General features: G+C 44.1%; 1 protein-coding gene across 1 annotated transcript in view; it reads left to right on the forward strand.

Annotated features, from left to right (window-relative positions):
* The window catches only part of LOC148112763 (uncharacterized), a gene marked incomplete at its 5' end in the record, with an annotated part of 9004 nt that extends 2025 nt beyond the window's left edge, over positions 1-6979 (forward strand). Inside the window, 3 exons of the mRNA XM_087873500.1 lie at positions 6239-6393; positions 6564-6753; positions 6973-6979. Of these exons, the coding sequence (XP_087729626.1) occupies positions 6239-6393; positions 6564-6753; positions 6973-6979 (352 nt within the window). The remainder of the gene's footprint in view (positions 1-6238; positions 6394-6563; positions 6754-6972) is intronic.
* Positions 6980-13298: the final 6319 nt, after the last annotated feature.

Raw genomic sequence — 13298 nt, forward strand, 5'->3', positions numbered from 1 at the left:
GTCAGGTTTCGAGGTCATCTCAAATAAATGGCATTTCAAACAAAGTCTTTGATGAAAAACTTCCATTTATTAAGCATGACATTCTAATTCCGACTCCATCGCAGCCAACGCTGACTTCCAGACCCACAACCTTCCCTTTCCGTTCCCCACTCACCTGCACTCATTGGCCATCTTCCAAGTCACTCTACCCCTAATCTACTGCTCCAGCTCAAAGGAATTTCCCCCCTCCCATCCCATCTCCTAGGGGATATTATCTCCAGGGAAAATAAGTAGGTGAAAAGTCAAACGTCCCTTTCCAGATGCCTCCGCTTCTCCTTCTTATGTCAGCACTAGAGTAAATGCAGCTTGAAGTGCTGACATAAAGAGAGATCCAACCCAGAGCTAAAGAGAAATTTCCTGACACTGAGAACAATTAATCCGTGGAACACTTTGCCTCCAGAAATTGTAGGTGTTCCATCACTGGAGGTTTTGGACAGACATTGGACAGACATTTGTCTGGAATAATATAAGGTCTCCTACTTGACCAGGATGTTGGACTAGAAGACCTTCAAGGTCCCTTCCAACTCTGTTATTCTAAATTCATTCAGTTTCCAATCAGCTTCCATTCAGATTGGATTTATGGGAGAACTACACATTACACACCATTTCATACCCCAATTCAACTCCCAGAGTAATTGTGATAAGGCAAGAATTAGGATGAACTCACCACACATGCCACTTTTAAGTCCTAGTGGAAAGATAAACCATACATGTAATATTTATTTATGTATTTGTATACCACCCATTTCTCTACCAAGCGGCTCGGGGTAGTTTACAATCTCATAAACAAGCTAATATGACCATTATAGAGTTAAAACTTTAAAAGCACCAGACATGGAAAGCTAAAACACTGAAATTACAGTGGTACCTTGGTACTCAGTTGCTTTGAAACTCATCAAGTTTGGTACTCGATGCATTTTGACACGAAAATTTTTGTTCTGGTACTCATCGCTTATTTGGTACTCAACTCACAAGCCAAAATTGACTGCCTTGTGACTCGCTACATTATTCCTTATGGGAAAAAAATCTGTTTGGTACTTACGCAAAAGATGCTTTTTCAAACGGTGACTGGACTTTGTTTTTCCTTGAAGATGTTTTGCTTCTCATCCAAGAAGCTTCTTCAGTTCTGATGAAGCTTCTTGAATGAGAAGCGAAACGTCTTCAAGGAAAAAACAAAGTTCAGTTGCCTTTTGAAAAAGTACCTTGGGGACAATCATGATCTGGATGACTGAGAATCTCCATAGACATTTGGTACCTATCCTTTTTGGTATTCATCAACTAACGATGAGTTAACCAATTAACGACGAGTAGCGAGGTACCACTGTAATATTAAAAAGGATTTTAAAAAAAGCCCATTTGTAAATAGGGCAAAATTGAGACTAATCTACTTGTTGTTGTTGTTAGTTGCGAAGTTGTGTCCGACCTATCACAACTCCATGGACAACGTTCCTCCAGGCCTTCCTGTCCTCCACCATCCTCCGGAGTCCATTTAAGCTCACGCCAACTGCTTTGGTGACTCCATCCGGCCACCTCCTTCTCTGCCGTCCCCTTCTTCTTTTGCCCTCCATCGTTCCCAGCATTAGGCTCTTCTCCAGGGAGTCCTTCCTTCTCATTAGGTGGCCAAAGGATTTGAGTTTCCTCTTCAGGATCTGGCCTTCTCAAGAGCAGTCAGGGTTGATCTCTTCTAGGACTGACCGGTTGGATCGCCTTGCAGTCGAAGGGACTCACAGGAGTCTTCTCCAGCACCAGAGTTCAAAGACCTCAATTCTTTGATGCTCAGCCTTTCTTATGGTCCAACTTTCACAGCCCTACATTGCAACTGGGAAAACCATAGCCTTGACTATATGCACTTTTGTTGGCAGGTGTTGACAGCGCACCCTGCCAACAGAAGTGCGTATGTTACTATAGCTTTACAATAAGGTCATATCAATCCTCATGATGTTGGTTTCCTAGTCTGATCTACTACCTAGTTCAGGGGTTGGCAACCTTAAACACTCAAAGAGCCACAAAGGTCCTAACCAGAAGTCCTCCGTTCAATTCTGGAGCCAACCAGAAGTCCGGTTCCTCCACCATAGAGTCTGCACCTAGTGCGGTGTCCTTTTTCCTCTGCTGACCAGAAGTCTGGTTCCCCCACCATAGCGTTTCCTCCTAGTGTGACATCCTTTTTCCTCTACCTATCCTAACCAAAAGCCCTATCAATTGTGGAGCCGACTGGTGACAGGGAGCTGCAGCAGAGGGATGAAAGAGCCACATGCGGCTCCAGAGCTGCGGGTTGCCGACCCCTGACTTAGTTCAAAGGCCTCAATTCTTTGACTAAGCTACTAGTCATCTCCAAACATACAACCAAGTGTGCACATAGGGCCAGACAAAGTAGCACAGAGTTAAATTATAATTTATTATTATTTACTGCAAACGAGTGTGTAACTAGGTCAAGGGACAACCAACCGGTTGTATTTTCCGAACAGACTGAGCTTGAGTAATTTTTCATCTTCGGTTTCTGGGTTTTTTTTTTTCCCCTTCTTCTTTTCTTCTCCTGCTGGTTTCATCTGTGGTGAAAAACGTTTTGATTAATTTACAGTTCCATGCCTGGCATCGATGCGGCAAACAGGTTAATTTAGCGTATTATGCCCGCAAGGATCTTCCGATGAAGAAATATCTGAAAACTGCTGGGGAAAGTTACGTCTGCTTTGGAAACGGCAAGTGTTTGTGTGAAGTTTAACTTCCTCTCCACCCCTCCCGCAACTCCCAGTATTAATAAGGATGGGGTGCATTTTCAGAGCATTGTGAAATGGAGAAAAAGGCCCAAAGATCTGAATATATGAACCATTTATGCTAACAACAGTTCGAAAGGCCTTACTTGTCACCCCGGAAGTTTTGATCTTTCAAAAATCTGCGGCGGCTTTCATTGATGTGACTCCTTCTGTGATTAACTTGCCTATTTGCATATAAATTGAAATATAACAAAATGCCACAAAACTTCACTGACCTCCTTCCAAAAAGAGGGGGGGGGAAAAAAGCAAAAATAAAAAATAAAAAATCCTCACACCTGCTCAGTTCTGGAATTGTTGTGACTATTCAAAGATTGGGGTTCAAGGGGAGGGGGGGGTTCCTTTCATTCATCTGAATCCTTTGTCCCCAGCAGCCATGGATTCAATTTTTTTCCTCCTGTCTCGTATTTGTGATATGCAACTGAGCCAATATATCCGCTCAAACGTCTCTCTCTCTCTATATTCCTCCTCCCACCCTCTCTCTCTCCCTCCCTCTCCCTCCCTCCCTTCCACCCTCCCTCTCTTTCTTTCTCTCTCTCCCTCCCTCCCTCTTTTTCTCCCTCTCTCTCCCTCCCTCTCCCTCTCTCTCCCTCCCCCTTTTTCCTTCCCCCTTCTCCTGCTCTCCTTCCTCCCCCCTTTTCCCTCCCCCCTCTCCCCCTCTCCTCCCTCTCTCCCTCTCCCTCCCCCTCTCTCTTTCTCTCTCTCCGTCTCTCGCTCCCTCTCTTTCTCTTTCTCTCTCCCTCTCCCTCCCACCCCCTTTCTCCTCCCCTCCCCTCCCCCTCTCCCTCTCTCTCCCTCTCCCTCTCTCTCTCCCTCTCCCTCTCCCTCCCTCTCTCCCCCTTTCTCCCTCCCTTCCCCTCTTTCCCCCCTCACACCCCTCTCCCTCCCTCTCTCCTCTCCCTTTCCCTCTCCCTCTCTCTCTCTCCACACACACACACACACAGGGGGTTTCCTCGATTTATGACTACAATTGAACCCCAAAATTTCCGTTGCTAAGCACCTGCTCAATCTGAAGAAATGGATTGAAATCTTCAGCAGTAATGAGCTAATTTTTTTTTTAATGCACAACGTACGCTTCCAGCTGCTTCTAAATTCAATTCGCAGCAGCTCTAAATGGTATGACCAGTTTTATGGGATTCTGGGAATTGTAGTTCCACCATTTTGGAGACAAAGACATACAGTTAGCCAAGGGTATCCGTAGGAGTAGTTAGAAAAAGAATCAAGATAAAATCCGATCTGGATCACGTCTCCTTTTTCAGGTCCGTCATAACTTTGAATGGTTGCTAGGCGACCAGTCGTAAATTGAGGGTTTAGCAATATATAATCCACGAACTGAAGGTTGCTAATCCTTAATATGGAGAGTGAACCAGCCAATTTAGCCAGAAATTATGATATATAGGTAATCCTCAATTTATGACCACAATTTAGCCCAAAATTTCCATTGCTAAGCCAGACAGTTATTAAGTGAGCTTTGCCCCATTTTAAGACCTTTCTTGCCATAGTTGTTAAGTGAATCACTGCAGTTCTTAAGTTAGTAACACGGATGTTAAGTGAATCTGTCTGTCCCATTGTCCTTGCTCGTCAGAAGGTCGCAAAAGTTGATTCACCTGACCCAGAGACCTTGCACCCGTCATAAATATGAGTCAGTTGCCAAGCGGCTGAATTCTGATCACGTGGCCCGGAGTCGTGAGTGTGAAAAATGGTCACGGTTCACTTTTTTCCCCAGTGCCGTTGTAACTTTGAACGCTCATTAATTAACTGTTGTAAATCAGGGACTACCTATAAGGAGCTGTATGTTAAAAATGCTTTTTGCTCCTGAAAAATTGCGAATTTTACAGGAGAAGAGAATGCAGATAATTCTATACCTCACTTCTTGCTCTAAAGTAGGGGTCACGAACCCCTGGTCTGTGGGCCCGCAGTGGGCCACGGCATGCCAGAAACCGGTCCATGCAAGCAAGCGAAGTCCCATCCGGGGGGTGCAGGCAGCACGTGAAAGTGTGTCTCCTCTGGTCGGTGGATGTTGTGGCCCGTCAGATGAGTCAGATGAGGAGGAGGTTGAGGGAGGGCCTAGGCCAGCTTCGGAGCCTTCGGAAGTTTTCTGATAAGGAAAGAGCATCAGAGAGAGAGGCAGAGTCGGGGCCTTCCGTCCTCCCACAGGTGGAGAGGCTGCTGTCTTCGGGGCCTGAGCTGAGTGAAGGAGAGGAACAGATGGGGCCCATCTCATATGCTTGTATGCGTAGAGAGGAGAGGAGAACAAAGGAAAGCAATAAGCCGGCTCTGAGGGAAAGGCAGATGCAGATGCTAGCCAGCCCCACCCTGGCTGGGAAATAAATAAGAGGGGTTTGGGAGGGGACAGTTGTCATTCGTTTTCTAGTATACAACTAGCAATTCAGATTTCTTGGCCAAACCCAGGTTTATTGGGACTACTTACATTTGATTTTTTTGTTTATCCGCATGAATAAAAGACTGTTCCTGCCCTGTTATAAAAAGGGGTTTGTTTTACTCGCAAGTAAATGGTTTATCACAGTGGAGAAATCCAAATCTTTTTTACTACCGGTTCTGTGGTCGTGGCTTGGTAGGTGTGGTGTGGCTTGGTGGGCGTGGCAGGGGAAGGATACTGCAAAATCTCCATTCCCACTCCACTCCAAGGGAAGGATAATGCAAAATCCCCATTCCCTCCCCACTCTGGGGCCAGCTCAAAATTTCCGCTACCGGTTCTCCGAACTGCTCAAAATTTCCGCTACCGGTTCTCCGAACTACTCAAAATTTCCGCTACCAGTTCTCCAGAACCTGCTGGATTTCACCCCTGGTTTATCACTACTTGCGAAGGCTGGGTCAGAACAGCGGAAAAAGCTCTCTCAGGGAATCGGTCCCTAGTGCCCCAAATTTTGAGGTACCCCGATACTCTAAAGACTCTCTTTTCCTCACATTTACAAAAGTTCAGCAGTGGCAGAGACACGGAAAAGACTAATTTTTCTTTTTCAGCAAGTGGCTTCAACGATCTCCGAGTGTTTCCTATAACCTTCTCGCTGCGGTTCCCTGTTCCAGACCTGCCCTGTTATACATGCATTAGCAGGAAACTATAGACATAACTCAAACAAAAAATTATGCTAGTGACTTGTGATTCACCACCAAGGACTAACTGACACTTTGAAAATCTTTCTTGTCCTTTGGCCCCAATTTTTTTCCCCATGTTTTATTTGTTTTATTTATATAACATTCAATTTTCATCAAACAGTGTGTGGCCTGGGTACAGTTATGTTTAAGTAGTCAGATTACATATCTTTGTTATGATATTCATCACCATAATATTGATAATATAATAGCATACCCGTGTTTCATCTCTCTCTCTCTCTCTCTCTCTCTCTCTCTCTCTCTCTCTCTCTCTCCCTCCCTCCCTCCCTCCCTCCCTCCCTCCCTCCCTCTCTCTCTCTCTCTTTCTCTATCTCATCTATCTCTATCTATCTATCTATCTATCTATCTATCTATCTATCTATCTATCATCTATCTATCACCTATCTATCTCTATCTCTATCTCTATCTCTATCTCTATCTCTATCTCTATCTATCTATCTATCTATCTATCTACCTACCTACCTACCTACCTACCTACCTACCTACCTACCTACCTACCTACCTACCATCTATCTTTCTAGGGCTATCTTACTCCATCTTTACCTATTTCTATCTATAGCTATCTGTCTGTCTGCATCTGTCTGTCTGAATCTATCTCTATCTCCCTATCTCTATCATCTATCTCTATCTATCTATCTATCTATCTATCTATCTATCTATCTATCTATCTATCTATCTTTCTATCTCTATTATCTATCTCTATCTATCTCTATCATCTATCTATCATCTGTCTGTCTGTCTATCTATCTATCTATCTATCTATCTATCTATCTATCTATCATCTACTATGTTTCACCGAAAATAAGATCCTGTCTTATATCTTTTTGAACCTTGAAATAAGTGCTTGGCCTTATTGACATGCGCTCAAAAGCCCGATTGGGCTTATTATCTGGGGATGTCTTATTTTAGGGGAAACAGGGTAATAATATAATAAAAATAATACTTAACACCATCTTCTTTAACAACTCTCCACTTTAACATTTCGTCTTTTTATATCTGCTCCTTTCTAACCTCTGTTTCTTTTACCTAGCCATTGATAAAATATGTCCCGTATCAAAAAATATTCAGTTTCTTCTTTATCCTTAATAGTAAGTGTTAGTCTGTCCGTTTTTGCACATTCTAATATTTTCTTAATTACATTTGCCCCCAAATTTTACTGCATTTCACTGTTTTGAAGTAACCGAAGGACAGAAACATCTGCATGAAAACAACCAAGGTTAGGGAGCAACAAGGACCCCACATTTCAACCCTGAACTGAAAATAATCTCCTTTAATGGAAGGCCAAGTGCTATTGCTATCACTATGAGGCTTTTTCTTCTTATTTTCACTGTCCAAGGGGTTTTTTTTGTTGTTGTTTTTTTGCAGTTCTACAACTTTCAAGATTTTTAGAGTATTTCCCTCCCACCTGTGGATTTCCACACTGTTTGTCTGCGTAAAGACGGACGTCAGAGGTGGGTTTCAGCAGGTCCTGACCAGTTCTGGAGAACCGGTAGTGGAAATTTTGAGTAGTTTGGAGAACCAGTAAATACCACCTCTGACTGGCCCCGCCCCATCTATTCTCTGCCTCCTGAGTCCCAGCTGATCGGGAGGAAATGGGGATTTTGCAGTAACCTTCCCCTGGATTGGAGAGGGAATGGAGATTTTACAGTATCCTTTCCCTGGATTGGGGAGGGAATGGAGATTTTACAGTATCCTTCCCCTGCCACATCCATCAAGCCACGCCCACTAAGCCATGCCACACCCACAGAACTGGTAGTACAAAATTTTGAAACCCATCACTGACGTACGTGATCTCTACTGCTATCTATGAGATGACTATGAGATGAGGGAATAGAAGGGGAATTTACCAAATTTGCGGATGATACTAAGCTGACAGGAATAGCCAACACCCTAGAAGATAGGCTCAAGATCCAGATGGATCTGGAAAGACTTGAACCCTGGGCCCTATCTAACAAAATGAAATTCAATGTAGAGAAAAGTAAAGTCTTACACTTAGGCAAGACAAACCAAAAGTGCACGTATAGACTGGGTGAAACTAGGCTTAATAGCAGTAACTGCGAGAAGGATCTTGGAGTCTTAGTGGACAACCAGCTAAATATGAGCCAGCTGTGTGTCGCGGCAGCCAAAAAAGCCAATGCAATCCTAAATTGCATTAACAGAGGGATACAATCAAGATCAAAGGAGGTACTAATACCATTCTATAAAGCCTTAGTAAGACCACACCTAGAGTACTGCATCCAGTTTTGGTCACCACACTATAAAAAAAGATGTTGAGACACTAGAATAGAATAGAGTAGAGTAGAGTAGAAGAGTAGAGTAGAGTAGAATAGAGTAGAGTAGAGTAGAGTAGAGTAGAGTAGAGCAGAGCAGAATAGAATAGAATAGAATAGAATAGAATAGAATAGCAAAGTTGGAAGGGACCTTGGAGGTCTTCTAGTCCAACCCCCTGCTTAGGCAGGAAACCCTACACCACTTCAGATAAATGGTTACCCAACATCTTTTTAAAAACGTCCAGTGTTGGAGCATTCACAACTTCTGGAGGCAAGTTGTTCCACTGATGAATTGTTTTTACTGTCAGGAAATTTCTCCTTAGTTCTAAGTTGCTTCTCTCCTTGATTAGTTTCCACCCATTGCTTCTTGTCCTGCCCTCAGGTGCTTTGGAGAATAGCTTGACTCCCTCTTCTTTGGGGCAGCCCCTGAGATTTTTTTTAAAAAAAAAAAACTCTAGAAAAAGTGCAAAGAAGAGCAACCAGGATGATTAGGGGACTGGAGATTCATTGCCTCAGAAGCCATTTTCTTGAGCTGGTGCTGATTGTGCTGACATTGCCAACACCGTTAGCAAACCACACACAAAATGGCTAAGACTTGTCCCTTCTCGGGGGTAGCAACCGTACACCTCTCTCTCTCCAGGTTGACTGATACGAAAATGGTTGCGTGGGTGGGAAAAAGGAGCACAGAAGCGAGGAAGCCTGAAATTGCGACGCGCAATCTTGTACCGAAAAGCCACATCCACAGCTCCTATTTTTAGACACCTTTGTGGCTAAAGAGAGTAAAACCCAAAGTACTGTTTTTCGATCGTCTGTTTCCCAACTGAACTTTTAAACAAGGCCGGATAAGACCTGCCTGTGAGGTCTCTTTGTAGTTTTAACGGACAGAAAAACACTCGGCGCTCTGACGTTCCAACCCACCGCCATCTTAACCTGTCGACAATGAGCAGGGAAAGAGGTTGTCCAACCCCCACACCTCCAACCTCCATCGGGCCTAGCGTCTCATAATAGAAACACTCAGCTGGTTCCCCAATTTCCTTTTGACAGGACTTCGATAATGGTGAGAAAAGTAAGGTTCTACATTTAGGCAAGAAAACAAACAAACAAATGCACAGGTATAGAATAGGTCAGGGGTCTCCAACCTTGGCAACTTTACGACTTGCGGACTTCAACTCCCAGAATTCCTCAGCCAGCGTATGCTGGCTGAGGAATTCTGGGAGTTGAAGTCTGCAAGTCGTAAAGTTGCCAAGGTCGGAGACCCCTGGAATAAATAGGTGGTACCTGGCTCAGTAATGGTAACTGTGAGAGGGATCTTGGAGTCCTAGTGGACAATCACTTAAATATGAGACAACACTGTGCTGCAGCTACCGAAAAAGCCAAAACCATCCTATTGTCATGGTGGCGCAGTGGTTAGAGTGCAGTACTGCAAGGCTACTTCTGCTGACTGTCGGCTGACTGCAATTTGGCAGTTCAAATCTCACCAGGCTCAAGGTTGACTCAGCCTTCCATCTTTCCGAGGTGGGTAAAATGGGGACCTAAATTGTTGGGGGGCCATAGGCTGACTCTGTAAACCGCTTAGAGAGAGCTGTAAAGCACTGTAAAGTAGTATATAAGTCTAAGTACTACTGCTATTAGAATAGAACAGAACAGAATAGCATAGAATAATTTTATCATCACCTTGAATGTACACTAATCGACATATATTAAAATGCAATAATAATAATAAAAATAATCACCATCACACGAGCAAGTCAAGGAAAGCAGATGTTTGAAAACTTTCCTGTTTACAACTCTGCTTTGGATGAAAGCAGTTTTTTGTTCCAATAAAGTTCAAATCAGTGGTGGGTTACAAATTTTTTTACTACCGGTTCTGTGGGTGTGGCTTGGTGGGTGTGTCTTGGTGGGCGTGGCATGGGAAGGATACTGTAAAATCTCCATTCCCATCTTACTCCAGGGGAAGGTTACTGCAAAATCCCCATTTCCTCCCAATCAGCTGGGACTCAGGAGGCAGAGAAGAGATGGGGGCGGGGCCAGTCAGAATTTTTACCACCGGTTCTGTGAACTACTCAAAATTTCCGCTACCGGTTCTCCAGAACTGGTCAGAACCTGCTGAAACCCACCTCTGGTTCAAATGCTGGCAGGTTATAAGAAGATGGAAAACTTCCTTTATAGGGCTTCTTTGGATATATTTAGCTGCCTGAGAATTTCAACCAACATTTTTGCTGCCGATTTTAAGTCATTGAAAGTTCAGGCTTCATCTCCCACTCTCCTGTCCCCTTGACTTCCGATTCTCCCATCCCCTTTTCTGCCTGTCAATCCCACGCACGATCCATCATCTCCTTATGGCCCAACAGAGGCCCATAAGTCACACAGGCTGTGTTTCCCCAAGACACTTAATCTGGGTCCAGAATTAGCCCACTTCCGGGATTTATACAACAGGATAAACCAGAAGCTAAGCAAATGAGAGATGGGGTCACACAACACACTCAATCACAACTCCCTCCCCCCACAACACACACACATACCATTAACAACGTTTAGAATTTTGCACAATATGATTAAGTGTGTTATGTGAACAGACACATACAATGCAACACATACAGGAGGAAGGGGCCAATCTATTCTCCAAAGCAACTGAAGGCAGGACTAGAAGCAACAGATGGAAACTAACCAAGGAGAGAAGCAACCTAGAACTAAGGAGAAATTTCCTGACAGTTAAAACAATTAAACAATTAATGTGTTAGGTATATTATTTATTAGTTAGTAAACTGATATACAGGAGAGCAAGGCAAAATCTTTCCTCCCCCAGTTTTTTCTCCACCTTCACAGCCCTGTCAGGTAAAGGTAAAGGTTCCCCTCGCACATATGTGCTAGTCGTTCCCGACTCTAGGGGGCGGTGCTCATCTTTGTTTCAAAGTCGAAGAGCGCTGGCTGAAGACGTCTCCGTGGTCATGTGGACGGCATGACTCAATGCCAAAGGTGCACGGAACGCTGTTACCTTCCCACCAAAGGTGGTTCCTATTTTTCTACTTGCATTTTTTACCTGCTTTCGAATTGCTAGGTTGGCAGAAGCTGGGACAAGTAACGGGAGCTCACCCTGTTACGTGGCACTAGGGATTCGAACCACTGAACTGCCGACCTTTCGATCGACAAGTTCAGCGTCTTAGCCACCGAGCCACCACGTCCCTGTGAGGTAGTCTAGCCCAAATTCATGCTGGGGTTTTTGTGGCTGAAGTGGGAGGAGAACCAGGGTCTCCAACAACTTAACCACTAAGTATACTCTCTGTGGGTCTGTAAGATTCTCTCTCTCTCTCTCTCTCACACACACACACACAAACATACACACAAACACAACCCAAGCGGGGGTTGCATGCATGCGTGTGTGACCCAGTTTTAGTATAAAGCTGTCAAAGATAAACAATCTGCGTTACTTATCTGGCTTCCTCATCTCATTCTAAATATAATGTAGTCATTCATTTTTGTTTGGCTTGTTAATTCTGCCTTTTACGTTAAATCCCATTGCCAACCCCAAACTGAAATGAGGGTTGAGGATGACAGATTATCAGAGTTGGAAGGGACCTTGTAGGTCATCTAGTCCAACCCCCCGCCCAAGCAGGAGACCCACACCATTTCTGACAAATGGCAGTCCAATCTCTTCTTGAAAATCTCAAATGATGAAGCTCCCACAACTTCTAAAGGCAACTTCTGTTCCATGGGTTGATTGTTCTCACTCTCAGAAAATTTGTCTTTGTTTCCAGGTTGAATCCTTGATCAGTTTCCATCCATTATTCCTTGTCTGGCCTTTGGGTGCTTTGGAAAATAGCTTGAACCCCCTCCTCTCTGTGGCAGCCCCTCAAATATTGAAAGATGCTATCATGTCTCCCCTGGTCCTTCTCTTCACTAGACTAGCCATGCCCAGTTCCTGCAACCGTTCATCATACATCATTTTAGCTTCCAGTCCCCTAATCCTCTTGGTTGCTCTTCTCTGCACTCTTTCTAAAGTCTCAACATCTTTTTTTTTATAGTGTGGTGACTAAAACTGGATGCAGTATTCTAGGTGTGGCCTTACTAGGGCTTTATACAATGGTATTAGTACCTCCCTTGATCTTGATTGCATCCCTCTGTTCATGCAACTTAGGTTGGGGGAAAAGAGGATGGGGGAAGGAGGGAGAGGGAAGGAAGGAAGGAACAGGAAGGACAAAGGGAAGGAGAAGTGGAGAAGAGGGGAAGGGGAAGAAAAAATACATGTCAGTTGCACAGAGCCCGAATTTTGATCACATGATCAGGGGTTGTTAAGTGTGAAGACAGTGATAACTCTAAAAATTTAAATTTGTTTATTCTAAATTGCTGTTTTCACTGCTGTTCAGAGGTGGGTTTCAGCAGGTTCTGACCAGTACTGAAGAACCGGTAGTGGAAATTTTGAATAGTTCGGAGAACCGGCAAATACCACCTCTGAACTGGCCCCGCCCCCATCGATTCTCTGCCTCCCGAATCCCAGCTGATTGGGAGGGAATGGGGATTTTGCAGTATCCTTCCCCTGCCACTCCCACCAAGCCACGCCCCACCAAGCCCCACCCACAGAACCGGTAGTAAAATTTTTTGAAACCCATCACTGCTGCTTCGAAGGGCCACTCTTCGAAGGGCCACTCTTTGGGTGTTAAGTGAATTTCGTTGTATGGGTATACTGTGTATACACGTACAATGACAATAAAGTTATTTATTTATTTAAACGAATGGCTATAAGTCGAGAACTATCTGTACTGCTTTTTTTTTTTAAAAAAAGTTTTAAAATACTTTGATGGACGCACGGGCCCTCCCATCCTAGCCACTCCAAGTTGATAGAACATTTTCTACTTTACTGCAGCCAAATGACCCTGTGCTCCACTTAAGGGGGAGGGCTGGGGGCTAATTTAGGCTAATTTACTGATTGGTATTAACATTTCGCCCTTTAAAAAAAAAGGGGGGTGGGGGGGAAAGCCAGCAGCCCTTGCACAGAAAAGGAAGCATTCTTTCCTGAATAGAAAAGGGCATATAATAACAAGAATATTGTAACTGGACTGATAACTGCGTCTCTTAAATTAATACTGGA

This window comes from Pantherophis guttatus, chromosome 7 (assembly GCF_059756535.1).
Source record: "Pantherophis guttatus breed Tessera chromosome 7, ASM5975653v1, whole genome shotgun sequence".
Taxonomy (NCBI): Eukaryota; Metazoa; Chordata; class Lepidosauria; order Squamata; family Colubridae; genus Pantherophis; species Pantherophis guttatus.